This window comes from Hemibagrus wyckioides, linkage group LG15, assembly GCF_019097595.1.
Source record: "Hemibagrus wyckioides isolate EC202008001 linkage group LG15, SWU_Hwy_1.0, whole genome shotgun sequence".
NCBI lineage: Eukaryota > Metazoa > Chordata > Actinopteri > Siluriformes > Bagridae > Hemibagrus > Hemibagrus wyckioides.
In genome coordinates this window covers 17,506,477-17,534,133 of record NC_080724.1, presented here as the reverse complement: position 1 = coordinate 17,534,133, position 27,657 = coordinate 17,506,477, and the positions used below count along the sequence as shown (strand labels likewise).

General features: G+C 42.3%; 2 protein-coding genes across 6 annotated transcripts in view; one reads left to right on the top strand and one right to left on the bottom strand.

Moving 5' to 3' along the window:
- Window positions 1-549: 549 nt before the first annotated feature.
- acvr1ba (activin A receptor type 1Ba) lies at window positions 550-15,513 on the top strand. Its single transcript, XM_058409819.1, has 9 exons — window positions 550-812; window positions 10,655-10,894; window positions 11,033-11,293; window positions 11,386-11,616; window positions 11,717-11,884; window positions 11,983-12,139; window positions 12,220-12,344; window positions 12,750-12,880; window positions 12,971-15,513. Exons 1-9 carry the CDS (start codon window positions 722-724, stop codon window positions 13,094-13,096), a joined length of 1,530 nt encoding a protein of 509 aa, XP_058265802.1. The 5' UTR covers window positions 550-721; the 3' UTR covers window positions 13,097-15,513.
- Window positions 15,514-16,484: 971 nt separating this feature from the next.
- kmt2d (lysine (K)-specific methyltransferase 2D) overlaps window positions 16,485-27,657 on the bottom strand; it is a 29,070-nt gene continuing 17,897 nt past the window's right edge. For 4 of the 5 annotated variants that reach the window (XM_058409817.1, XM_058409815.1, XM_058409813.1 and 1 more), the window contains exons 39-54: window positions 24,702-27,632; window positions 24,459-24,602; window positions 24,016-24,180; window positions 23,726-23,873; window positions 23,524-23,605; window positions 23,257-23,432; window positions 23,018-23,142; window positions 22,796-22,931; window positions 22,530-22,654; window positions 21,026-22,433; window positions 20,788-20,924; window positions 20,549-20,679; window positions 20,119-20,404; window positions 19,963-20,036; window positions 19,774-19,882; window positions 16,485-19,646 (exon numbers count right to left, since the gene is read on the bottom strand). In XM_058409817.1, the coding sequence (XP_058265800.1) occupies window positions 19,554-19,646; window positions 19,774-19,882; window positions 19,963-20,036; window positions 20,119-20,404; window positions 20,549-20,679; window positions 20,788-20,924; window positions 21,026-22,433; window positions 22,530-22,654; window positions 22,796-22,931; window positions 23,018-23,142; window positions 23,257-23,432; window positions 23,524-23,605; window positions 23,726-23,873; window positions 24,016-24,180; window positions 24,459-24,602; window positions 24,702-27,632 (6,270 nt within the window). In that variant the 3' untranslated portion in view covers window positions 16,485-19,553. The remainder of the gene's footprint in view (window positions 19,647-19,773; window positions 19,883-19,962; window positions 20,037-20,118; window positions 20,405-20,548; window positions 20,680-20,787; window positions 20,925-21,025; window positions 22,434-22,529; window positions 22,655-22,795; window positions 22,932-23,017; window positions 23,143-23,256; window positions 23,433-23,523; window positions 23,606-23,725; window positions 23,874-24,015; window positions 24,181-24,458; window positions 24,603-24,701; window positions 27,633-27,657) is intronic. The other variant, XM_058409818.1, reaches the window with a different exon arrangement.

The window sequence follows — 27,657 nt, the reverse complement described above, 5'->3', positions numbered from 1 at the left end:
TTTGACTTCTTCTTTCCTTCTTCTTTTTACAGAGTACACCTTTACAGAGTACATTTGCTTTATTTTCATGTAGATAAATGTACTTTTCTTACAACCAGACACCACAGAACTTATACAAATGATATCTCAACGCCTTTGTGTGTGTGTGTGTGTGTGTGTGTGTGTGTGCATTCACCCATGTGTGATCACTTTTGAAAGGGTCTATTTGTTAAGTGTATAGTATCAGGTTTGGGGTGTGTGTGTGTGTGTGTGTGTGTGTATTTAGAAAGAAATGTTTGCAGTAGCCTAGTAAAAGCTATTTCACGAGAACGTTGTTCCTCATTACTCACTCACTATTAATGGGTAGTGCTACATTCATAAATAAATAAATAAAACAAAACAAAACAAAACAAAACAACACACAAATGCATAAGCCACATTTACTTTAAAGGAAGATGCACAAGGACGCGCTCGAGCAACAACAAAGGGAGCGCGCGCGCGCGCGCGGAGTAAAACCCTCCCCTTTAAAAAAAAAAGGAAAAAAAAGGTGCGCGCGCCCCTTTAAGCGCAGCTGTGTGCGCGAGACTTTATTGCCGGAGTGCCTACCTGCTGGTGTGAGAGTGCATGAGTGAGTGAGTGAGTGTGAGAGTGTGAGAGGGACGGAGAGTGAGTGTGTGTATATATATGTATATATGAAGTGTGCTGTGCTCGCACTGTCAATACCATACCACCAATGCGTTAAATGCGAAGCGATGGGAATCTCGCAGTCATGTCTCTGCGAAGAACCGTGTTAGCTTTGCTCGTGCTGATTGGATTAATAGCGCCGGGTGATGGTGAGTACACGGTGGTTGAATTTACGCTACTCCGGTTGTGTGTGTGTGTGTGTGTGTGTGTGTTTATTTAATAGCACTGCTGTGTGTGTGTGTGTGTGTATGAAAGAAAGAGAGCGCGAGAGCGGCGAGGCGCTCATCATGGCGCTGCTTGCGATTTATAGCCTGTTGGCTAACGCGAAAGTATTTTATGTTCGTTTGAGATGTCGCTTTCTCGTGGTCTCCTTTCACTTTGACACAATGTTCCTTGTGTTTTGTAGAAAACACATATCCGGTTTGTTCCGGGTGAAATCTCTTTAATTTACAAGCGAAGTGAAGCGCGGTGTGCGTAAATGTGTTTCCAGGTTGCCTTGGGCTTCTTTTGTGGTCAACGCGACCACGAGCACTTCATAACAAACCTGTAAATATTGTGGATACTAAGTGCTTTCTGGGTTTTTTTTATTATCATTATTATTAAAGATATTTATTTCCAGAACCGTCACCAGGCCTGTATTTTAACCCGACACAATGTGAAGTGGATTAATATCCTACATGTGGTTTATTTAGTCACCCATGTCCCACCACAGACTAACGCCTCTGTAAGGTTGCTAAGCTGAACATAAGGAGAATGTTGTTTTCCGGTTTTGGATGAACAGACACGTTGTTGAAAGGGGTTTTGTTTTTTTTTTTTTTGTTTGCATTTCCCTACCTTATGATCTCAGACTGAACGATACAATTGCAAGTTCATTACAGGGCCACTATGCCATCTGCGTTCATGCGGCTCCAATCAGCGGGTTAAAGATTACTCAGCAAGGCGAGATAGGAAGCTCTTATTTCTAACATATGGTATTTGTTTAGGAGGGTTTGCACGGTTTAATGACACGTTAATTCCTCAAAGTTTCCTTAGCTAGCCATGCATGTATAAATGACTCCTGGTATAAGGAGCTAACACTGAATAATTGCTTATACTTAACCAGATTTTTATCAGAGACATTAGGGCAGGCATTTAAAATGCAGTTCTTCTTGATTGACCACAGTTTGGACACCAACTAAACCTGCTTTAGGTACACACTTTGCTTTTTTGGACACCAAAACCTTTACTAAACCTGTTTAGGTACACCCTTTGTTTTATGGACACTAAAACCTTTAATAAACCTGCTTTTTGGACACCAAAATATCTTCTAAACCTGCTTTAGGTACACGCTTTGCTTTATAGACACCAAAACCTTTACTAAACCTGTTTTAGGTACAAACTTTGCTCTTTGTACACCAAAACCTTTACTAAACCTGCTTTAGGTACAAACTTTGCTCTTTGTACACCAAAACCTTTACTAAACCTGCTTTAGGTACAAACTTTGCTCTTTGTACACCAAAACCTTTACTAAACCTGCTTTAGGTAGACACTTGGCTTTTTTGGACACCAAAACCTTTATTAAACCTGTTTTAGGTACACACTTTGCTTTTTTTGGACATCTAAACCTCTTCTAAACCTGTTTTCGGTACACGCTTTGCTTTTTTTGGACACCAAAACCTTTACTGTTTTATGTACACACTTTGGTTTTTTTGGACACCAAAACCTCTTCTAAACCTGCTTTTGGTACATACTTTGCTTTTCATGTACAAGCAAGGAAATCTCTGGACACACAAGATTAGGTTTCTGAAATTACGGTACCCGTTTCTCGTGATGGACATGTTGTTATATTAGCAAGCTTAAATGGAGATAAAATTTTCTAGCATTTAAACTGCTTTACAGACATGCCCACAATGCACCAGGGCATGACGTGGATTTTATTGCGTTGTGGAGGCGAATTAACAATCATGATTTATTTTTTCCGCTTTATGACAGGCAGTATAACTCCTATCTATTTTTTTATATCTAAAATATACAAAGGTTACTGTTTAGTTTTTGTTGTCGTTGGCATACAGTGTTGATCGACAAAGTCCATAATCCTGCTGTAAACGCTTCTTGTTTTTCTTCTTTTCTGAAGAAACTGATTTATTAATCAGTAGCTGACTGATGTGTTGATACAAGTCGGAGCAGTGAAACATCCCTAAATTATGACAGCCACCCGGGAGAATTTGCCAAGAACAACACGAAGAAGGAATTTTTTTTTTTTTGCAGCGGTGCCACTTTAAACATGGTACAACACTAACCTAGAGATTGTGGTTAATAAGTAAATTCTCAATGTCCATAAAACCGAAGTGCAGTTTTATAACATGTAGGAAGCGTGGGGTGGTGTTTGTATGGGCCAGTTGCAAACTGTTCATTCAACAAACCCAGACAGAAGTCAGAGTTGAAGTCTGGCTCTTTGTGATGGAAATGTGGGCAATGGCCCCCCATTCAGAGGGCTGTCAGAGAAGTCTGCGTCTCCTTTGTAAGGCCAAACGAATGTTGGTTACATTTGGTGCATACATAAACATGGCTGACGTATGGTCAAGCAACGTGGTCTTCTGTGAGCTTTATCTCACTCTCTGAGGACCGTACTGGGCTTTAAAGTTTAAAGACCTGACAATCTGAACCAAATCAGTTTTGGGAAAGCTCAGCCAGTAAGTGAGGCTTGAAAAACAACACTTTCTTGTGCAATTTGAAAGTTTTCCCTTGTTGTTTCAAGCTATGCTAGTGATGCTTGATAAGGCTGAGCAATGAATTTCCCATCATTTTTTAAGTAATAGCTTCTAATCGTTTTGCTTTTTTTAAGGATTACTCATCTAATTTCCAAGAATGTTTCCTCCCTCTGTTCACACAAGGCCATTATGTGCAAAACTCTGGCACATGTTCCAGTACCCGGCTTAAAGGAAAGGTGAAGGCCACATCAGTCCCACCTGCATCCATGCATGCTGCTGATGAGAAACAGCTCAGGGCTACAAGCAAGCGAGTGAAAGGGCCGTTGCTTTTTGAGAGGGGTATCAGGCTGCTCCAGAGCGGTTTGCACAGCTGCTGTGTTTTTGTCCTGGCTGAAGGAGGGGTGAAGGTGCCCAAAGTGTCAGTCCCCCTGCTGAAACCAAAGAAGCTGAGGAACGGTAATGGTGTAGAGCCAGCCCACACTTACCACTTCATTTGGCCCACATGCTGAGAAACCCCAGATCTGGCCACCAGAACATGGCCACAGCTCACACTTTGCGGACCAAGTCTCAGGCATGACTGCTGTCTGGCATCCTTCGGCGAAAAATTAAATGCTGAATAGGAATTAAATATGAATTGGCGGCTTTGTAAATTAAATTTCAAGGAAGTTTATAAACCTTAAATGTAATTATAAACAATATGTGGCCAAATTTTGACCGTCCATGTTTTTATATATTGCTGATTATGTGAGGAAATTGCCATATGTGGCAGCAAAATTGCTCTGTGTATACTGAACTGTATTTTTAGTGTTACATACTGGTCCTAGTTTGTTGGCATCAAATCCCTGCTGCGGTTTTAGTTACACTGCTGTAACTAAACATTTAGGAGTCAAAGCTCTTCATTTAATTAGCTTTTCCACATAGCTGGCTAACTTTGCCCGGTTCCTTATTAGCAGTACAGAGCAGCAGGGATGAGGTACTAGCTAGCTGCATGTATTAGCTATTTAGGTAACTAGCTAGTAGGTACTAGCCCTGAATTACTTAATGCAGCAAGTTTTTGATGAAAAGCTGGTTACTGTTTGTAATTTTTATATATATATATATATATATATATATATATATATATATATATATATATATATATATATATATATATATATATATATATATATATATATATATAATATATATATAATATATATATATATAATATATATATTTTTTTTTATTATTAAAGTAGACTTCTAAATGGTTTCCCTGTTTAAACTTGGATTGCTAGCTAGCAAACATTAGGCATTTGTGCCAACACGTCTTCTCCTGTGTCTCCTGTTAGCTTAAACTTCTTGCACTGGTGAGATGACGAGATATCGAAACGTAAAATTCGAAAATGTTAATGAAAGAAAATAGACTATTTTTATAGTTTCCTTATTGCTGGTTTTACCATAAAGCTACACAGTAATCTCCCTACTGTGTAATCTACTAACGCTTTAAATATTTTGCCATGACGCATTCAAAATATTGGTACCGGTTTGAGCAAAGTCTTGTTTTGTAAGAATTGGAGAAATTCTTTCAAGTGCACGTGTGGGAGAGGAGTGCAGTCCTTACTCTGTTCTCAGCAGCCTTGCTAACTCGATTACTGCGTAATCAGGTTGATGGGCCTGAAAGCAGCCTGTCATGAAGGATCGGAGCTCTTACACGACCGTGTGACGCTTCTCACAGTGCTGTGTGAGAAAACGGCATCAGTGTGATAGAGGAACAGTGAGCCAGGCAAACAGCCTGGAGGCAGGGTGCATCTGTGTTTTCTAGCCGTGTTTCACTCTCCAGCAAACTGAACAAACAGCATAATGCTTGCCTGCATTCCACTGGGCATTGTCTTGTTTAACAGAAGCACTTTCTTTTGTACTGTTATCACATAGTCCAACCGTGAAGAAGAACAGCCAAAAGAAAAGGATTTTCTCCCTGATTCGGTGGTAAAAGTATGATCTATGAGCTGGTCGTGGGCTTGTTGGAAATGGTGTGAAAACCACCGAAAGGGTGTGTCTGGAAAGCTTTGAATTTATAGTGTAATTAAGACCTCAAGGGTGAGACAACTGACAGACAGCATCAAGGCTGAGCCAAAAGCATGGCAGCTGCTGTGAGAGCATGCTAATGTCAGAGTGAAGTTCTGAAAATGAAATGAAGGAGGACATTAAGCTACAGTATATTTTGCATGTGTCTGCTTGTTCAGGAAGTCAGAGCCCGAGCTCCAGAGGAAAGGGATATATGTGGGTTTACGTGGGCGGAGATTTGTGTGTATCCAAGTGTAAGTGTTTTGAATCCGAGGCTGCGGGTTAGCCTTTGTCTAGGGGTTGAGTTCACGGTCACAGCAGACCGAGATCTGTCTTTGCTTCTTTAATGACCTTGCTAATGTCCTGAATGGCCTGCAAGCAGATCGCCCTAACTGCACTTACAGACATGTTAGCCTTTACTTGACCCGACTCGCTCTGTCTGTTCAGAGGCTTTTTGTGTCTTTTGTTTATTTATCATCTTTTTAGCTTAATGACATAATGGCCTGCCTGTTTGGCCTCCAAATTATAGGGATATCACATGCACTCTGAATCAGGGCAAATAAGACGAGCAGCGCTACCGAATCCTGCGAAACTACCCTATTTGCTTGAAAAGATGTAGGCCAGTGGTAATCAGAACAGGCTCTCAGGGCCACATGGGACTCTTTGATTTTGAAAATGTGGCTTTTCCTGATGTAGTATGCATTCGTCATAGTCATGTGTTAAATTTAGCAATACTTGGAGGATGCCTCAGTAATAAAAGAGAAGCAAAATACGGTGCAAATACGGATGCTTAAAAAAGCTGCATCACGCATGCTTGCTTGCACATGAATGTATTGTACTGTGCAATGCTGTTAGGTTTATTGATCCTGAGATGCATATTGAGTGATTTTGCTAACGACATTCACTGAAATGATGTATAATTCTGTATAACACTACGTTATTTCTCGAGTTATACTGAGCAAGATCATGACTGAAACCCCAGGGGATGCATATTGGTTAGATGAGGACTTGCGATTCTGAAGGGAGGAAAAGATTTCTGCTTTTGGACCAGACAGGTAATTTGACCACGAGAACCGAGAGATGCTCCTCCTTCCCCTGTATTGATTTTGTAAGTGTGTGTGCGTTTGCGCACAGGCGTGTGAGAGTGTGCATACTCTGTCTGGTGGCGTCAGCATGTCTTAATCAGCTCCCTGTCTGGGGGCTCTATGGATCTCGTTTCAGCCCTTTGCATCTTGGGTAACAGCACTCTCGTAGTCAGCTTGCTCCCTCTGGCCCCCGGCATCCTGTACTCTACGACACAAAGGAGGATGATGGACTTTAATTATTCTGATGGAGACAGCGCAAGATAACAGCCACAGTTCTAATTGACCGAGAACCTTTTTCTTAAAAAAACAAACAAACAAAAAGTTGTAGTTATAGTTGTGTAGTTTTTCCAAATGTTTATACCCCCAGTTACACCACACATTTTCAGCTAGCTTGCAAGTAAGCTCCGGGGTTGGGGAAATATTTGGCCTGCACACGCCTTAGTCACTTTACCGGTAATATGCAATTATTTATGCCAGATCCATTTGCGGTTTCATCATCTCTCTAAACCCCACTCCGATCGTCCAGACTTGCACTTAATGTTAACAGCCCCCAACCACCCACCTCCCCCCACCTCCACCACTACCCCCACCCCCATGAACACACACCCCTTCTTCCCTGCATGTCTGTATGTCTGTCACTTCCTGTCTGAACAAGAAAGGAATGCTAGGCACTTCACACTACCAGCAAGATTCTGGGCCAGGGCCTTTACTGAATTCCCTCTTTCCTACGGGTTAAGTCAAAGTCTAGACTGGGTTTTAATGACGGTCGCAGCTGGCCCCTTGACCAAAACTCCACTATAATGGCGAGCGCAGTCTGCTCCCTGCCCCCAATCCTGTCCTGCATCTAATCCTTTTCTCCCCCCAGCAGCAGTGAAAAACCTAAGGTGGGGGGAGGTGGGGGGGTCCAGCCCCCTAACAGCCCTTCTCCTCACAGGCCATTCGTGCTCTTTGTTCAGGCACAGTCAGGCCAGTCCCTCCTCATGTCTGCCTAATCTCCAAACAAAGGGCCAGTGTAAGGCCACCAATTATGTGTATACAAGAGCACACTCGTTCACACCCTGCTTGGTCCCCCCCCATCTGATGCCATATTAGACACTTTTAATTGGCACAAATCGAAAATTGTGCTTTTTTTTTTGGACTGACATGTTCTCTAGGTCAACTCTTTCAGCTGGGTGAATTTAATACCATTGTTTATGCTGTGACACTTTTTTTTTATACCAGCATGCTATTTTAGACCTTTGCTCTATTTACTGTCTGTAGTCATTATATGTTAAGAGCTCATACGTTGACATCAGTTATTTGTAACGATGAGAAATTCAATGATCTCATTGCTCCTGTTTACAACATGCTGACAATAACTATATTCTATCTCTGTTATTTAATGAGGTGTTCTTCAGAAAGATGTTTGGCTTAGGGAGAGCTACAGCACTGTGTGTGTGTGTGTGTGTGTGTGTATGGTGTTTTTGAGGAATATCAACCCTGGACCTGACCACAGTCCATTCAGCAGCTGTACCACAGGCCACGTACGGACAACACATATGGCACTATGTTCATGGTGTTCATAACAATTCCTCTGCCAGTTCACTCTACACCACACTCATTTAGTTGTTGACATGCCTACCCTTTGAATCCCTTTTCAATCCAAAGCAATTATTTAAAAAGTGCTTATAATTTTTATAAGAATGCAGCAGTAGCGCTTTTTTTTTTTTTGTGCTGTTCAGAGTAATTGGACCCCAAGCTTGGTTTTGGGTGAGGTAATGTTTCCTCAGTGCTGTGTGTGCAGTTTTAATGGAATTTCATGCACCCAAACACAAGCGTGCCAGTACTTTTAATCTTTAGCAAATATACAACAGAGCAAAATTTCACTTAATGGTTGCCCCGCACCCAAACACAGCCAAGTGTGCCAATACTTTAATCTTTAGCGAAAATACCAAGATGTTCTGAGTGTGAGCCGGGCAACTGTTTCTCAAAGGTCTTTCTACACTATGTGAGAGTGCACTAAATTGTGAGTCCAGGTTCCTTGTAAGCATGCAAGCATCGTGAATTGGGAGCCATTTTGGATTTGGGCTAGAAGGTGGTGGATTTTGCTTGGAGTATGGAAAGAAGTGTAGGATTAGTAGAGATGAATAACAAAAAGATTTATTTTTAAATCGGAAGCATTATAATGTTGTTTCCTTATAAATCTACTAAGAGTGAACCTAGTAATTAAGAAACTTGAGCGTCTTGCCTACTGAAGAATTTTGTGTAGGAGTCATTCATTTGGATGTCTGTGTGATTGCGTTTGACCAGTCAGCTCATAACATGGGGTACTTGGACAAGAACGTTCATCATGGGTACGTGGTGCCGACGTGGAGAATTGTGGGTAATATTCCAAGCTGAATCATGCTGCCTGATGGAAAAGCTCTATACTGGTGCAGGAAATGGCACAGAGTTGTTTTTCCCACTTTATCTGGGCCTGGTCACCTCTGTGCAATTTTCAGGAAATTCCTGGTGCATGTGAACAGTTAACTTGGATCTGCTCCACTGGCAGTTACTGGCAGTACAATTTTTATGCCTTAAAGAATACAGCCATTCAACAATTACTGTGTACTCACTCGCTCTCTCTCATGTTCTCGCTCTCTCACCCTCATCGTTCCTCCGCCTTGAGCGTTATTGACATGACTGTTTAAATATTCAACATTGTCAGAGCTCTCAAATTAGATGAGTCAACAACAATAGTAACAAACACTCTCACTTGAACACATATGGAAGGGTGTGGTCAGGCTGCTTCTGTGTCATGTCTTGTGCAATCCTTGTGAGAGAAATGAAGAGGAAGTGCATTGGGTAAGATCAATTTTAAACCCAGCCTCTGGAGTCCAAAGTGTGAAAGCAAGGATACAACCACGAAGAAGTGAGTACACGTGTGTTTGCTGAGGACATGATCTACTAAATGTAAGGCTTGAACAAACATCACAGAGGCTGGAGCGTGTTGATAAACTGAGACCTAGAAGAAAAGAGAAGTAGGGATTATAGTGTAGCACTTCTGTCAAGAGCTACAGAAATCTTAAGTTTAAAAAAAGGACGTTCTGCATGGTGGTTTTCAAGTCGTGTTGTTTTTGAAAAACCAGTGCAATTTGTCCTAAGTGGCCCACCATTGTTGGTGGCTGAGCTCTGGGGCTGATAAGAGCAGGGTGTGAGTGAAGCATGACAGGCAGGCCTGCTCAACACCCCCCCCGCAATGACCTCAACCTCCCGCCTGTGCCGCCTCCGGGTGCCAGAGACGCCGGGCCCCTCTCTAATCCCAGCCACTTTCAGTCAGCTCTTCTGGTTGGGGAAACAAAATTCACGCCAGTGATGACAGATCAAAAATAGAGTTAGAAAACATGGCTTACATGCCAGGACAATGGAACCAGTCTGTTTGGATGCCCTTGAAAATCAGAGCTCTGCTTGTTAGGTGATCTAGTGAACATGTACATTTAAAAAAGCATGAAGTGGAAATGCTATTATTTATTACTATTATTATTATTATTATTATTATTATTAATAATAATAATAATAATAATTATTATTATTATTATTATTATTATTATTATTATTATTAACACTACTTTTCGCTACTGTGCATGCTGACGTACTGCTCCCTGCCGATAGCAGTGTACTGCAGTGTGTTTCAGCTTCACTCTGTTTGGGTTCATCTGCAGTGGCGGATTCGGTTTCATGTTATGCAGCCCGGTGGTAAACTGGTGCCTGCGTTCATGGCCTCAGCTTGAACTAACAGTGACACCTACTCGCTACTTCACCGCATGCTTCTGACTTTGCTCGCCCCCTGGTGGCGCCCGGCTAGTGCCTGCAACTTGTCTTGCACTGGGATCCATGAATTTACCATCTGTGCCTTAGTATTTGTAACGTCTACTCATGCACTGTTCACATCAACGACAATAAAGCTGTGTGTTTTTAAATCAAAAATGTTTAGCTTGTGGTCATTTTTCTTTCTCTGTTGATGAGCCTTTTGTATAATTTCCTGAGTATTAAAGTCTCTTCCCAGTCATTTGTTTCAAATTTTTAAGGTGGAATTCTGCAGTAGTTGATGAATTTGTTTGTATGATGACTGAATAGTTATCGTTAAATGCAAGATAAAGTGTTCAAGCTGTAGAATAACATCTCTGAATAATATTTCTCTTTCCCTCCGCAGCTTTGAAGTGTAACTGTACCAACTGTGAAAAAAGTGGCTATGAGTGTGAGACAGATGGAGCCTGCATGGCCTCCACCTCCTACATTAAAGGCCAGGAGCAGCATGTGCGCATCTGTATTCCACGCGAGAGTCTAATTCCACCTGGTCAACCCATCTACTGCCTGAGTGCTGAGGGAGTTCTCAACACACACTGCTGCTACACCGACTACTGTAACAGCATCGACCTGCAGGTCCCTAATGGTGAGCAGCTCAGAAAACATTGCTCTGTTACTTGATTAAATGGTTTCTCTTTGTATCTAGCTTGGATCCAGCTTTTAAGTGCTGCACTTTCTTTTTAACAACTATAGTGAGTAACCAAGTCTTCTTTCTCTTTTCCAGGAGTTTCTGAGCCTGAGAGCTGGACAGGTGCACCTAGTAGCTGGGGCCCAGTGGAGTTAGTAGCAGTCATAGCAGGACCAGTGTTCATTTTCTGCCTGTTGCTGATCATCGGCGTCTTCCTGTTCCAGCACCACCAGAGAAATTACAACCACAGGCAGAGGCTGGATGTAGAAGATCCCTCATGTGAACATCTTTACCTTGCCAAAGACAAAACCCTGCAGGACCTCATATTCGATTTGTCCACATCTGGTTCTGGATCTGGTCAGTCCAACCTCATTTCTCCATTCATTATTCCAGTGTGGTTTTATTTTTTTCCCCCCTGTGTGACTTCTGTTTTGCTGCACATCCTGCAGGTCTACCTCTGTTTGTTCAGAGGACGGTGGCGAGGACCATCGTGCTGCAGGAAATCATAGGAAAGGGCCGCTTCGGGGAGGTGTGGAGGGGGAAGTGGAGAGGAGGAGACGTAGCTGTGAAGATCTTCTCTTCCAGAGAGGAACGCTCCTGGTTCCGTGAGGCTGAGATCTATCAGACGATCATGCTCCGGCATGAAAACATATTGGGCTTCATTGCAGCAGACAACAAAGGTAAGTGATTGCATTCAGTTTGCAGATTTAAGTAATGCCAAACAAGATTATTTCCAGTTTGTTCTGATTTTTCCTGATTTTCCTTTTTTCACTCTTACAGACAATGGCACATGGACTCAGCTGTGGCTGGTCTCAGACTATCATGAATATGGCTCTCTTTTCGACTACTTGAACCACTACTCCGTCACCATTGAAGGCATGATCAAGTTATCTCTGTCAGCCGCTAGTGGTCTTGCTCACCTGCATATGGAGATCCTTGGCACACAGGGTAAATACAGATGCATAACCATGCACCTTTTACATAATTAATTGATAAATTTGTATTACATGTGCTAATCTGGTCTTTGATTTGTTCTTGTCCTGTAGGAAAGCCTGGCATTGCACACAGAGACCTCAAATCGAAAAACATCCTGGTAAAGAAGAATGGGACCTGCGCTATAGCGGACTTGGGCCTGGCCGTACGCCACGAGTCCGTCACTGACACTATTGACATCGCCCCTAACCAGAGGGTGGGCACTAAGAGGTACGGCTCCATAGCTGGATAACATGCATGTTTGAATTACACATTTTAAACAGTTTGAATAAACAAACATTGTTTTACAGATATATGGCCCCAGAAGTGCTGGATGAAACTATCAACATGAAGCATTTTGATTCTTTTAAGTGTGCTGATATCTATGCATTAGGACTGGTGTACTGGGAGATAGCAAGACGATGCAACGCTGGAGGTAAGACCTCGTAGTTCAACACAACTGAGAATCAACCCTGAGCCTATATACTGTTTAGAGAGTTGGGCAGTGTGTAAGATCAGGTGTCTCTCATCTATGTGCTGTTCAGCCAAACAAGCAGCCATGCATGCTGTTAAGGATGCTCAATATCCAGTGTGTTCTTTTTAAAATGTCAATGCGTGGTTTCCTGACGAGCACAGTTCATGTCCTCATTATATTTTCACTATATTAGGTTATGTATCCTATTAGATGTTTTTTCCTAGCATAATATTGTATGAAGTTCTCATACTGCAGATGTCAGGATTTGCCAGTTCCAAGCACAGTTAAATCATCACTGACTGTAAATCGTATTGTTTAATAAAAGCTAGTCGTGACTTGTTTCTGATCATTGCTTCATTCCAACAGGCATCCATGAGGAGTACCAGCTGCCTTACTATGACCTCGTGCCCTCTGACCCTTCCATAGAGGAGATGAGGAAGGTTGTGTGTGACCAGAGACTGCGGCCTAATGTGCCCAACTGGTGGCAGAGCTACGAGGTATAGACCCTGTTTAGCACACCGTTATTCTAAATATCTATTCTAAATATATTGATTATAACAATGTCCTTGTTTGTGTGTATCGTGAAGGCTTTGAGGGTGATGGGAAAGATCATGCGCGAGTGCTGGTACGCTAACGGGGCAGCCAGACTCACGGCTCTGCGCATTAAGAAGACGCTCTCGCAGCTCAGCGTGCAGGAGGACGTTAAGATGTGATGCACACACGGGTTGCCGCTTCCCCCCCCCACCCAGAGATGCACACTCGGAGTGACCTGCCAGTTTCAGACACAGTTTTATAACGTTGTGACAGGGACTACCTCACCTTTTTAGCCAAAACTACTGAGCTTAAGGCCACTCCAGCTGTTCTTCAATCCCTCCACGGGCTCCCGGTCCAGTCCGTCTCCATCAAGTCAAAGCTACACACCTCCACTGCATGGACTGTTTTCTTTCTAAGGCAGGATTCATTCATTAACTGTGATGGGACTTATTTTTATTTTTAAAGAAACAGTCTTGCTTTTGAAAATGGACTATTGTGTACTAAAGAGCATGGTTGTATATGTGGTCTTATTTTGTGCGTCTCTTTCATCCCTATACAATACGCAGTGCTTTGAATCATAGCCTGTTCTCTCCACTGTGGAGGCTGGATTGTGTTTCTTGATTTTTATCTGCCGTTAGTATAGCAAAAGCATAAAGATAAGGAGCCGTGAGATTGAGATTTACAGTGGGGGGGGGCAGGTTGCGGTGTAGTTCTTTCGCTGTCACAATATTTAGAAAAAAACAATGAATTAGATTTGGGGAATTAAATGTAAATTGCTGCAAAACTGCTCATTTATTTAACTGATTAATAGTGTGACCTAGACTTAGTTACTGTACAAAAAGGCATGTTTCTTATAAGCATTAAGGTTTATGTGCAGTTGACTGTTTTAACAAGGATGGGGTTTTTTTCCCTTTATCCCCCATGTATTATCCTCCCCCCCCTCTTCTTTATATATGTAATGTAGCTGTTCAGGACACTGTGAGATTAGTGCTCATTCAGGTTATGGCCATTAATGATACTAATAGCATATATACACTATGTAATGCTGTGCAAACACCAGATTCACGGCAAGAAATGTAGCATAACTTTCACTGTTTCCCACCCCCCCTTAAATTTTTAAGCATGCACTATACCCAATTTGTCTTCTGTCGGATTTTATGAACTGCACTATTGCTCCTTCGGGGAAATTGACATTGAAGGTGGCCGTTCACACCACTCTAAGAAGCATCCTGTAAATGGTTCGTGTAAAAAAAAAAAAAATAATAATAATGCATCAGTCTGTCTGCTTATTTATAATGTAATGGTTATAATCTACAACTTTCTATGATATGTTTTCATCTTCTTTCTTTTTTTTTCTTTTTTTAAATTCACTCCAATGGGGAAGGTACTACTGACTGCTCAGTTCCTTGCATGAATGAAAATCTAAGCTTTTAGGTTTATCCGTTTATCTGCCGAGTCGCTTCAAATGCCGGTGTCTGACACACTGCTCTATATCTGAATGCAGGAATCTACACTTGGGCCCCAGTGTGATTTGTAGAATTCTTTAAAAAGGAAAGTGTGTGTGTTTTTTTTTGTTTTTTTTTTTGTCCCCCCCCCCCCCCTCCTCCCTGTCTCTCCTGTCCCCTACAGGCTGTTAACTGGGCTGTTTGGAAAGGCCATGCAAGGTCTATAACAGTCGAATGAGCACAGTGGACGAATGCACACAGTTACATAATGAATCTCGTTAGTCTGGACTAGCGTAGTGGTTCTGATTATAGATTAACACAACAGTATCTATCTGGCTAAAATGAACTTGTCCCGGGATTTGCTCGGTCTTAAACGGGGTGAAAAAAATGTAACAACTATATATATGACACTAATCTTGTAAAGTGAGGAGGTTCGTAATTAAGCCAGCTTTCTTCGTTGCACCAGTCTGGTCAGCCATTTCACCAAGACAACAGTACTGTAAAGAAATAGAAGAACTGTAAAGTATACCGTCAGTAAGTGTTAACTTTATCACTTGATCGAACAATCAACCTGCAACTTTTTTTTTACTTGCATTCTCCGAGTCGAGCACTGGATTCTTTTGTTTTGTCTAATGTAAGGAAAATGGACTCCATCTCTTTCTTTTTTTTATTTTTTTTTTATTTATAACTCTTGTTTTGCAGCAGGAATTCACTTGAGGTCGTGAGACTTAATGCATACTCGTTATATAGCAAATACCTATGATGTAAGGAGGGAGGATCACTGGAAAAATCACACTGGTATGTAGACTAACTGCCCATGTTTGTTTGTTTGGTTTGTCACAATGACTGGATTCCTGTAATTTAATATACCATGTGTTAAACCCGTGCGAAATGCAAATTCTTTGGGGATTCATTGAAATTGTACATAAATAATACATTTTGTTTTCTTATCTTCCATGTCTGTGTTTCGTCATTTATGAGAAAAGATGCACATCTTGTTTCCGCTGGCACTTTAGTTGGACTGAACGTTTGCAATGGGGAATTATTTTTCTTCCACATTACAATGAATTAAGTTTTGGGGAAAATGAAACATGAAAACATTTTTTAAAAAAAAGAGCTAGGATGCATAAAATGTCCCAAACCTATAACCATCCCTGATTATTTTTTCATTTCATTGTCTGTACTGTTGCACTTATCCGATCTATCCTCGGGTCACGGAGAGCCTGTGTCTATCTCAGGTGTCATTAGGCATCAAGGCAGGATACACCCTGGACGGAGTGCCAACCCATCGCAGGACACACACACACACACTATGGGCAATTTAGAGACTCCAATCAGCCTAAAAGCATGCCTTTGGACTAACATGAAAACGCCACACACACAGTGAGCAGGAGTGAGACTCGAACCCAGGACACTGGAAGTGTGAAGTAAACGTGCTAACCACTAAGCCACCATGCCTAATTATTTTGATATATTTATGCATATCTGTCTTTTAATGATAGACATTGTCCAAATGAGCCTTTAATGAGCAAAACAGTGTCAAAAAGAGTTAACTCGGCGCCGGTCCCAAGCCCGGATTAAATGGAAGGGTTGTGTCAGGAAGGGCATCCGGCGTAAAACGTGCCAAATTGAAATGTGTGGACAAACTGATCCACTGTGGCGACCCCGGACAGGGAGAAGCCGGAAGAACAACATGCAAACGAGTTCCGATGAAGCATCAGTTAAAGACACTTGTGATGGAAAAAAGTTGCAATGCATTGCAGTTACAATTCAGGTATGTCATAAACAAGCTTCTAAAACTCCATACTTCCAAACAAGTGCCTGGAAATGAATCACATCCTATCCTGTAAACCGTCACGCTCTCGGATAAGTTGTTATTCTTTAAGCCTTTTAAAATGGTTCGGAACTGAATAAAGACTCAAGTAGACTTTCCTACAACCACCAAAACATCAAGATGACATGATTTATTTTTTTAGAGGGGGGGGGTTGTTTAATTCTCCATAATTGCAAGCTGATTCACTTTGTCATCTTCCTGAGAAGTCTGGAGTTGCCTGCACATGCCACTACGTCAACAGCACCGAGCACTGGTTCCTGACAATTAATAGCAGCAAGAAACCGAGTATGTATTTAAAATGCATTTTTATTTTTCTTTACAAGAAATTAAAAGCAAAGACAAAGAAAAACAGAAGAGGGAAGGGTAATGGGGGCAGCTGTATATAAAGTGATGCAACCTCTGTCATCAAAAAATATGTACAATTCAAAATTATATCCATACAAAACATGCCACATACAATAAAAATGTTTATTTAATCTTCGTCAAAGTAGCTCTGCTGTACAGATGCAGCATCTTTTGTTTGTTTGTTTTTTTTTTTGTGGTTTTTTTATTTAAAAAGTAGGCTGGGCTTAAAAAACAAAACGAAACAAAAACAGCAACGTATTTCTTTTAATTAAATTAAAATGATATGCAGGAAGGCTTTAAATTAATATAGAACAAATCGAAAGATAGGGGTTCGCCTAAAATCCAGTGAGTGTTAAATTTACACACGACACAAGGAGAAAGTTCACCGGTTCTGCTGTTAGTCGTCATAGAGGGGGTGGGGTGGGGGGGCATGAGCACGACTTGGGAGGTGAACTTCTATCTTGAAGATACTTTGGGGATGTATCACTGCCTATACTGCCATTTCACAAGGTCTATAAACACGTTCACTTCTACGGGGGATGGGATAAGACACTCGTCGAATCGTGGACAGTATCGGATCAGGAACCTTTTCTTTCAAATGAAAAAGAAAGAAGGAAGAAAGAAAGAAAGAAAGAAAAACCCCACTGGTAACCCAATGACCAATTTCAGTTATTTCACAAGCAGTAGCATAAATAATATTAAAAAGGAAGTGAACAAATATTACATAAATACACACAGGCTACACACCATTCTACCAATCATCTTCCAAACATGATCTATTTGCAAGAAGGATCAGGATTAATATCAAACATGAATCCGGTCTCCCGATTTCTCATTCACCTCAAACACTCATCCAAGATCATTGGTGAACACATGGTAACCATCACTAATCTGAATATGTCTGTATACGCTTTTTTTTTTTTTAATAGCCAAACAAAATGCTAATAGAAAAATCAGATAACTGCAAAAAAAAAAAAACCAAAAACACTCTGTCATATACATATCAAGATATTACTTCGTTTTTCCATTTTACATATATTTATAGATATATACACATTTAATCTTTCTGATAAAACGATATCCAGTGGTTTCTCTTAATTCCATCGATTTTTTAGTTTTATTTTTTTTCTCTAGAATTTTGATTTTTATTCATTAAAAACGGGTAGGGATAAACAGCTTTAGCCCCGCCTCCCCCCAAACCAATATTTACAGTTTGTACAAGTTGCATTACTTTTTCAAATATGAGGTCATACATCTGGGGAGGAAGGTAACAAAGTTATATGTGATCTGTGGAGACTTTGTTCAACTCCCTTCTCTGAAGATTAACTAGTTTATTTTTTTCGTTTTTAAATTATTTTTTTTAATATGAGTGAAAAAACAAATGCCCTTTTGAGAGAGAGAAAAAAAAAAAAAAAGAAGTCTTTCTCAAGCCTTCGCTTCAGCCTCAAGAAGACAGTGCCGACAGTTCTCACGCCACAAATTATACAGCCTGCCTGTGCTCGGGCAGAGAAAGGCTCACTACAGTATGTTTACAACAGTCCACTAAGTATTACAAAGAGAAATACGAGCTATATGAAGAGTCGCTCGGAGTGATGGGATGGAAATCTATTAAAATAACAAAAAAAAACAAAAAACATTTTCGAATTCCAATGAAGAACACGGCGAACAAAATAGTAGTCTTGCATCATAACTTACGATGTGTTATAAGTCGAGAGCCTCAGGCATCGATCTTTGTCAGTTGAATTGAACATGATCATCTGACAAGAAGAAAGGAAACAAAACAAAAAAAAAAGAAAGAAGAACAGCACCCTGGCTTCACTTGAAAGTCATTCTGTCACTCACTCTGTCTGGGTAAAGAGTGGATTTGGTTTTGCGGTTGTGCGCTTAAATAAGAGAAAGGGGAGAGAGGAAGAAAAAACAAAAAACCAAAAGCATGATTTCTAGATGCAAGTAGGCAGACAGGAAGGAAAAATGGCTACATGAGAACTAGAGAGAATTAGACACCCATTTGTTGGTTTATCTTTTTTTTTTTGATTGCTCTGAATAATGCATGATCGTGCTGAAAGACCGTCATAGAGGCTCTGTCGTTGTGTATTGTGTTAAGTCGCAATGGCTCACTACTGTAAATAATAAGCAACACAGAGAGGAGCAAACCAGCTGCTTAAGTTTCCCTGCTTAACCGAGAAAGGCGACTGCATCGAAAACATTCCTCCCTTTCCCCTTTCCACAGTAGCACTTTAACAGTTTAATACAAAGCAGTCACTTCCCACAAAACTCAATGAGGTAGACTGGGTCAACCAAACCCACCTTTAAACTCAATATAATAAAACATCTGGTGCCTTTTTTTTGAGCCACAGGTCAAATAATATTTAAACTTTATATTATCGTACATCTTGTTCACAATAGGTACATAGTTCTGATCTGAGCCACTCCAGGATTGTCTTGTCAATATCCATTTTGTCAATCTTCATTGCTGACTTGATGGGAGAGAGTGTTGTTCTGGGGTGACGAGGCGGTAGAGAAACAAAAACGGGAAACAAAACAATAAAAGATAGGTCCAAAGATAAAGTATTAGTTCATTTTCGAGTACGTGAATGGCTTTAATCAAACTTTACGTCACTGAGTTCTACCCTAAGTGTATTGATATGATACAGAATCAGACATTTTGGTAGATGTAGAGAGGATTGATTCCAGCCAGCTTATTGGAGAAGAACAGTAGAGGAAGTAGGAAGGAGGTGCTTTTGGCAGAGGCGAGTTTTCAACAAGAAGATTCAAGCAAACAGTTGAGCTCATCGGAAAATGAGTTGTAGCTTTAAATAGACTCTCTTCAAAGCTTTGGCTCCTGATGTAAATAACAAAAGTCTTTTCTTTTAGCTGATGGAGAGTAAAAGTTTGCCCTCCTCTTGTTTCAGAACAGCTTATGATCTGGGTAGTAAATGTTAAAACGAGGCTTTGGCGCAGAAATGTTCTGGCACCAGGGAGCAAAGGCATGTCTTGCACTATCTCTCCCCGTTAGTTCATCCACTTTCGGCAATTCCAGGCTCCGCAATGGCAAGGGATCTTGTGCTGATCGTCCTCAAAGTCAAACTGATAGTCGTACGTCAGCTAAGCGTCATTGGGGACAGGACAGAGAGAGCGCAAAAAAACACTTATTCAGAGATCGATGCAAAACATGTACATGATATAAATAATAGAAAAAGAATGAGTTCCGTCTACCATGCAGGATTCTTACCTCTTCACCCTTGGGGATTCTGCGACTGGAAATGATGATGATCTTGTCCTCTTTGTCAAACGTCACAACTTCCGCAACACAGTTAGGTGCACAGGAATGGTTCACATAACTGGAACAGCACATATACAAGCAAAGTGAAGTACAATAAAATACTCTATAGTGCAAGAGCAAGCATCGTGAGTGTCTTACCGAGCTGGGCCGCCAGTGAGGGTGGCATCTATTACATGCTCGTTATTAATACGGAACATGTAGATCCCACGGTTCTGATTCGGAACAATGATAGAGATGTCAGGTAATGCAAATATATGGGAAAAAGGAACCTATGTTGTATTAAATTCTACAAACCTGCTCTTCATAGATTTTTTCCCGTCGATTTGCCACCTCGTTACGAATGATGGTACCAATGTACTCAATGACCATTGTGTGTTTTTCCAAGTCTTTTGCTGCATACAAGCCCAGTCCTTGGATGCGGGAGCGAGCCAGGTACACGTTGTTCTTCCATTCTGTCTTTAACCGCCTGTACTGTGAGGACTTGGAGTGAACAAACTGCTTGCTGTAGGGTGTGTTGATTTCCCCTGTAAACGTGCTCTGGTAGGCTTTAGACATACTTGTGCTATTCAGTGTATGAGGCCTACAGAGACAGAGAAAAAGCTTCAGATACATGCAGGAGGCAATCTTGCCTCTAAAAAAAAAAAAAAAAAAAAAAAAAAAAAAAAAAAAAAAAACTATATACAGAATAGCCAGCATTAATAACTGCTAAAGCTACAGGCCTTACCGTTTGCAGTGTGTGAGAATCTTGGGCTCAGAGCGAGCACAACCAGTAGGATTAATCATAAGAGGAAGCTCCATGAGAGGATGGCGGCCATATCTGAATGTGTAGTTTTGACAGTTCTCCACTCCTGGAAGCTGTAACATAAGAGGCTTGTTAAATTATCTGCAGGAAAGTGAAATACTCTTATAATCATCACATGTAATCTGCAGTCGGGAAATCAGAGCTAGGAAATCGTGGCATACCGATTCAGTGATGCGCAACACTGCATGGACAGTAAGTCCATACATTTCCTCCCCCTTCACATGATCAGCAAACAGCTTCAGCATGGCTGCCTCATCACGCAGCTTGGCAACTGTCTGCACAATGTTGTTCCATATGCCTAATATTAAAAAAAATAAGAACATTAGAATGTGAACACATGAAGACTCGTGCTCACTTCAAAACATCTGCAATAATACACTTTACGAAGTAGCCAATTACCGTCTGGATTACTGTCCCGGAAATGTAGATCTTCCTGTCCATACTCCAGCACACGCACTTCAAACAAGGGTTTGCCATCCTGCTCACTAATGCGACACCGATAGCGACAACGCCGGTTTGGCACACGGGTGCTCCAGTAGATGCGTGTGGCCTCATAACCTGCGGGGTAGATGGCAGTAGGCGAGTGGAAAGCAGCCATCTGGGAAGGTAGGAGCTGACCCACAGCATGGAAGATGAGCCCACCAACTCGGAAAAGGTGTATGCGGTCACCGCGCTGTAGGATGCTGGCAATCTGCTTTACTTCATCTCGCTCGATGTAAACTCTTCGGAAGACAGCAAAGTTGCTGAGCTCCTCCTCACTGGGGCCTTTCAGCTTATGTTGTGTACACAGCATGGTTTTGTCCTTGAAAAACATACAGCGTGCTCGGATGGCACAGGCAAAATGGTAGACATTGGGGCAGCGGAGACGGTTACAGCTGTTGGTGGCACCAGTCTTCTGGCAGCATGCGCAGCGTGTGCGAAGTCCACGCCTAAGTGCTACTTCTACATTGATGAGTGCACCACCCTGAGTCTCATAGACCTCAGTAGACCACAGAGCACAGTTGAGATGCACCCACAGATCTACGTCAATGTTAAGAAGACGAGCTGGACCGTCAGTAGTGCCATCGCCTTCTTCATGGCAAAAGCAGCATTTGCGCTTATCACGTGGCAGCTTCTCTGGTCTGAGTGTGATACGCAGGCGCTCCATGAGTTCTGAGACCTCTCGACTGTTCTCCTTCTTGGAGCTGCCCTTACGTATGGTGATGACCAAATGAAGGCGCTTCCAGCGCACACCTTTCCACTTCTTGATTTTGGGACGTACTTCCTCTTCCTCCGAGAAAGGCCTGCGCTGTTTAATGGGTTTGGGGCAGACCTCCATTATCAGAGACTCCTGAGAGGCTGAGACAGAAACTGAAACAGAAGCTGCCTCCTCAGGTGGTGCAACTGGAGGGGCTAATACAGCCTCCTCAGGCTCAGTTTTAACAGGAGCGCTCTGAGATTCAGTTGTCAAAGGTTCACTTGTCAGAGGCTCACTTGTCAGAGGCTCACTTGTCAGAGGCTCACTTGTCAGAGGCTCACTTGTCAGAGGCTCACTTGGTGCCTCTGCTTTAATGGGAGCATTGGGGCTAGACGAGGCTGGAGACTTGGGCTGAGCAGGAGCCTCCGGTTCTGATTCTTGTTGAGCGCGAGGATCAGACTGAGCGACAGGTTCCGGTTCAGCACAGACGGATGGCGGTGGTATTGGTGGTGGGGGTGAAGGCGGTGGAGATACCTCAACAGGAATAATGGGAAGATGGCGCACATCGAGGTCTGACACATTGGTCATGTAGCAGTGCTGAGCTGGTTGATCCTCTTGCTCTGTGTATTCCTGGGGAATGAAAAAAGAAAAGTCACTCATTTTTTGAGAATTTATAATCAGATTTTAAAAACCTCATATGGAGTAAAAATAAACCAGACAGCCAACCTGTTTGATCAGAGACAAAATGTCGACTTGCTTCTTTAGAGTACAGCCTGGCAAGGTGACATCAAACTGCTTAAGCCATTCTGCATCTTGGTTTGCTGATGGATCAGTCTTTACAAATATAGGTCCTAAAAAATTTAAATCGAAGAAAATTGTAAAAAAATGTTAAGCAGCATGCTTAAGCTACAACTTCAAGCATATGATTCCACTGTTCAAAGTTTTCATTAAATAATGTTAGGGAACAGAACAGAGAAATGCAATTCAGTTACCTGGGTTGGAGTCAGGTGTTTTCCCAGGGCCAACACCACCTGCTCTACCAGGACTCCGTGGGAAAGCCACTTCATAGGACCCTGGCATACGGGTGTGCAGTAGCTGGGCAACTGCCACCATCACAGAGTTCAGATTCTGTTGAGAGAAAAAATGCACTGGTGTCAAGAACATGACGAGACTCTGCCTGGTAAGCAAATTAAAACAGCCTCAAGTGTAAATACCTTGGCTGCAGCTGCTGACAGAGTAAAGGTTACAGACACTTCATTGCTCTTTGCCTTGTCCCAGGAACCAGATGAGGAACCAGCCTTTCCCTCTCCAGCCTCAAATGGTTTAGTTTCTGCAAAACCTGGACATAAGGGTAAAAAAAAAAAGTTCAGACGGCTCAATTATATGTGGACAGAACAGTAGATCGGTTTTAGCAAAAAAAAAGCAACAAGAGGAACATTGTAATAAAGCATACTAGGAATAGCGGAGCGTGGAATCATTGGAATAACAGGAGAAATAGCTCTATTTTCCTCCTCTTCTTTAAGCTCCAAAAGGTGAGGGAAGCGGGATGTCTCGTCCCCCAACTGGCTCTCAGGTGATGATGCAGGAACAATGGTGTCTGGAACATCACTGTCATCATCACTCTCCATCCTAAAAGTAATTAATCCATGAGTATACCTTCATATGTAACGGAAATTATTTTACAATTCAGTTAATAGCCTTTCTGAATTCTACTGCATACCTGACATCTTCATTCTGATTATGAGGAGGAGTGGGAAGTGCTGCTAGTATGTCTACACTCTTTACCTCTTCAGGAACAGGGTCTACAAGGAGACAGAAAAGGTACATTCAGGTTCATGTCAACATAAATTACAGCATTTTAACTTCATGTTATCTTTACATAGCTTTTAACTTCATGTTATCATGTACATCATTACAATGACCTGTGATGTCTTCTGAAGTCGCTCTCTCTTTTTGGCTTTCTGATAGCTCCTCTACTGCAGTCACTCCATTTAAAAGCTTGTGTTGCACCGAAGGAGGTGGAGTTGGGGGAAGTGATGAAGGTGGTGTTGGGGGATTGCTGAGGTTATTCTAAATGAAGAGGAGAGTTAAATAAACCAGCAAAAAACTCAGCATATACATTTATCTTACAATCAACTAGACACCTGCAGACTCTTATAGGATAGTGGTCGTCATATTCAGAAATTCACAGTAGCATGACAGTAGATTGTACCTTAGTAAGGAGCTGGGAATAGTAGTCTGGAATATTGTCTATTACTGCATTTCCAAAAGAGCCCTTTAACTGTGTTTTGCCATTGGCTGGACTGCTGCCAAAAGGAGCAAACAAATCCAGGCTAGCAGTAATGGAGGGTTCCATTAAAGGAAGAAGAGACAGTCCCTGAGAAGAAAAATTGATTACTGAATACTGCTCAAAACTGGGGTCATAAAGTGCTATATAACAATTATTGCTACAGTATATATTGTATATTAATTGCAAAAATGGTACAAACATTTTTAAGAAATGTGCTCTGATGAATAATTCTTTCAAAGCAAGTCAGCACATATGTATTTATGTATGCAACCAAATATGCACAAATGCATGTCTTTTTACAAAGCAATATAATATTTATGTTTATATTGGAAGAGTGTTCCTTCTCTTGCTTTTGCAGTCCTTACTTGTTTAAGCTGCTTCATTATTGCTTCAGTTTTTCCAGCCTCGTCTTTTTTGTTCTTTTTTCGAGCATTTGTTCCACGCTCTCCAGCTTTTGTAGGCCGCTTAGCTTTTGTTACAGGCGGTCTTTTAGTGATTGATTGGAGATCCTAGTAAACAGTAGATTAAAAAAAAAGGTGAGATTAATTGTTTATTCAAGAATAAATTCTACCACCTTACATTATTGGAAAACTATGTGGACGTTTTACCTCCATGTTGCGCGGTGTCTCCTGAAGCTTCTGCTCCAGCATTGCGAGCTTACTGTTAATATGCCCATTTATTTCATTGTGGATACCATCAGATGTCCTTTGTGATGGCAACTGAAGACTCTTGGTTCGAAGGAGCTTCTGCAGAAGTTGTTGGCCCGTCTCTGTTCTGGGAATTTGGCTCATAGGATCACCTGGAGGATTTCCAGGGCATGAGATATTACTGGTGTTAAGTGAGTCACCAGTGATTTCTCGCTTAATAGTTGCAGAAGAAGCCTCTCCACTATCTCTTGAGTCACAATTAATCTCTCTAGGTTCTTGCTTTATATTTTGTAGGGAGATCTTGCACAAATCCCTTTCATTAGACATTTCACCTTCAACTACAGCTGCTGAAACTGATGGCTGTGGCAGGTTTGATGCTGATTTAGGAGATGGGCCATTAAGTGGAATAAAAGCTGTTGGCTTTTGGGCACCTTGAACATGAGGCTCAGACTTGAGGCCTGCTACTTCCTGTGGGGTCTTAGCTATAGGTGATCTTAACGGAGAGGCTCCTGTCGCTCCAACGTTACTAAACGGACTATTTTTTCCAGGCCCACAGTCTGATCTAGATGCAGGTGAAGGTTGGTTAGAGATAGAAGTAGTGCCAAAATCATGTTTATTAAAAGATGCTGGACTGGAGGCAGATTCTTGAACAGAACCAGCAGGAGAACCAACATGAGAAGGGGAAGCCTGAAAAGGGCTAAGTGCTCTCACGCCAAGACACTGCCCTTGGCCTGGTGGAGTCTGGCGCATACCCATGATTTGTCTTTGCTGGCTAGAATGGGGACTGCCAGGTGATCCCTGGGCCATAAGCTGACGAGGAGACATCGGTCTCGCCATGTGACCTAGAGGTGTTGGGCGAACCTGGCCGATCACTGGTCGTGCCAAAGGTACCTGGCCTCTCATCATTTGGTGCTGCTGCTGCTGCATCATCTGCTGCTGTTGTTGGGTGGTTGTGTTGTATTGAGGCGAGACTCCTTGTGAGGTTTGTTGAGGGTGCAATGATCCAGCATTCTGAAACTGTGGAGCCATGACAGAGGGCTGACATATTACTCCTTGCTGCTGTGATGATCCAACTGGACCTTGCTTAGCAGCAAATGCATAAGGGTGCTGCTGCTGTGCCTCAAGCCCTGGCATTCTTGGACCAACAGGTTGTGGGCCTTGTGGTCGAATCTGGCCCTGTGTCTGTCCCTGCAATTGAAGCATCTGACCCTGCTGTTGAGCCTGCCGCTGAGCAATTATTGCCTGAATTTGCTGTAACTGCTGGTTAGGAGGTAGGTGACATAACTGAGGGTTCTGTGCAATTAAGGCTTGAATGTTAATAGGAGCTCGTATTTGCCCAGGAGGTGCACCTGACCTCTGATTCATCATTATTTGTTGACTTCTATTTAGCTGTTGTTGGGCCAATATATCTTGTTGCTGATTTGGATTACCAGTTATTACAGCCTGATTCTGGCCACTCTGCTGTGCTAGCATGCCCTGAATTTGTGCAACGTTTTGACCTCCCTGCTGTAGCTGCTGAGCAACATAACACATTTGCTGACCTTCCTGTTTAACTTGTTCTGTATTGAGTGAGTTCTGCCGTTGTAAAGCAAGTTGCATCTGTTCTTGAGGTTGTATACCAGTCTGCTGGCTGTTCACATAGCTATGCTGTTGTGCTGGTCCAACATTTTGTCCTGGTTGCTGCTGTGTTGCTTGTTGTTGTGGAACCATATAAGCAACAGTTGCTGGTTGCTGACCAACTGCCCCCTGCAGATCCCCACTTGGCCCTTGTTGAATATGGACTGGAGTTGAGGATCCAGCTTGCTGGGGTGGAGTTTTAGGGCTAAGGATTCCACCATCTTTAGGAGCTGGGCTTTGAACATCTTGAGAGAGGCCTGGAGCTCCCTGCTGCGAAATATCAACATTCCCTTGAGCGCCACTTGAAGGGGATGTTCCCAATGTCCCTTGTTGTTCCGATGCACCCATTTGTGGCAGTTGTCTCTGTTGGGGTATTTGCTGCTGTTGGAGCTGTGCCAGATTCTTTGCTGTATTCTGTTGTTGCTGTGAAAGAAGCATACGCTGTGCCAGGACAGTCTGCTGCTGAGCAGTAAACTGGCCCTGAGGCCCTCTAATAACATGCTGTGGTTCACCAGGAACTTGTTGGCCCATCAAACCCTGAGGTCTCTGTAGCTGCTGCACTGGTTGATTTCCAGCCATGCCTGTTTGACCAGTCATCAAATTCTGATTAGGAGTCATTGGCTGTGCCATTAAATTTGACTGCGTCTGTCCAACTGCCTGGTTTCCCATGATGCCCTGAGGAACCTGCATAAGGCCTTGTTGATGTTGCTGGTTAGTTATTAATCCTGGTTGCAAGTTTGGCTGCTGCTGACCCATTAATGCATTGGTCATCAATGCCTGGGGTGCCTGACCTGCTATCGGTCCAGCCTGCTGATTTATAACACCGGGCTGTTGGCTTTGATGTGTGACAGGCTGCTGTCCCATCATAAACTGCTGTTGCAGTTTTTGAACCATCTGCATCCTTTGTTGCATATGCCTTTCCTGGAGGAGCCTTGGATCTGGTCCTTGTGCACCAGTCGCTTGTGGAAAAAATCCACCAGTTGGGCCAGGTGGTCCAGTGCCAAGTGCCCCAGGGTGAGGAGTCTGGCCTGCTGTAAAGGGATGCACTTGTGGCATTCTAACTGGCAATCCCCCTTGAGGAATGCCTCCAGGTACTTGACCCATCATCAGTCCCCCTTGCTGACCCATTATCATCTGTCCTGGCATCTTAGAGAGCATGTGAGGTCCCTGGTTTGAGGGACCTGGTGCAAGCATGGATGAGCCTTGTTGATGTTGCTGCTGCTTACTTCTGTATTCAGCAATCAGATTGGTGTGCTCCTTTTGTTGCTTACGAACCTAGGAGAAACAAACACTTTGAAAA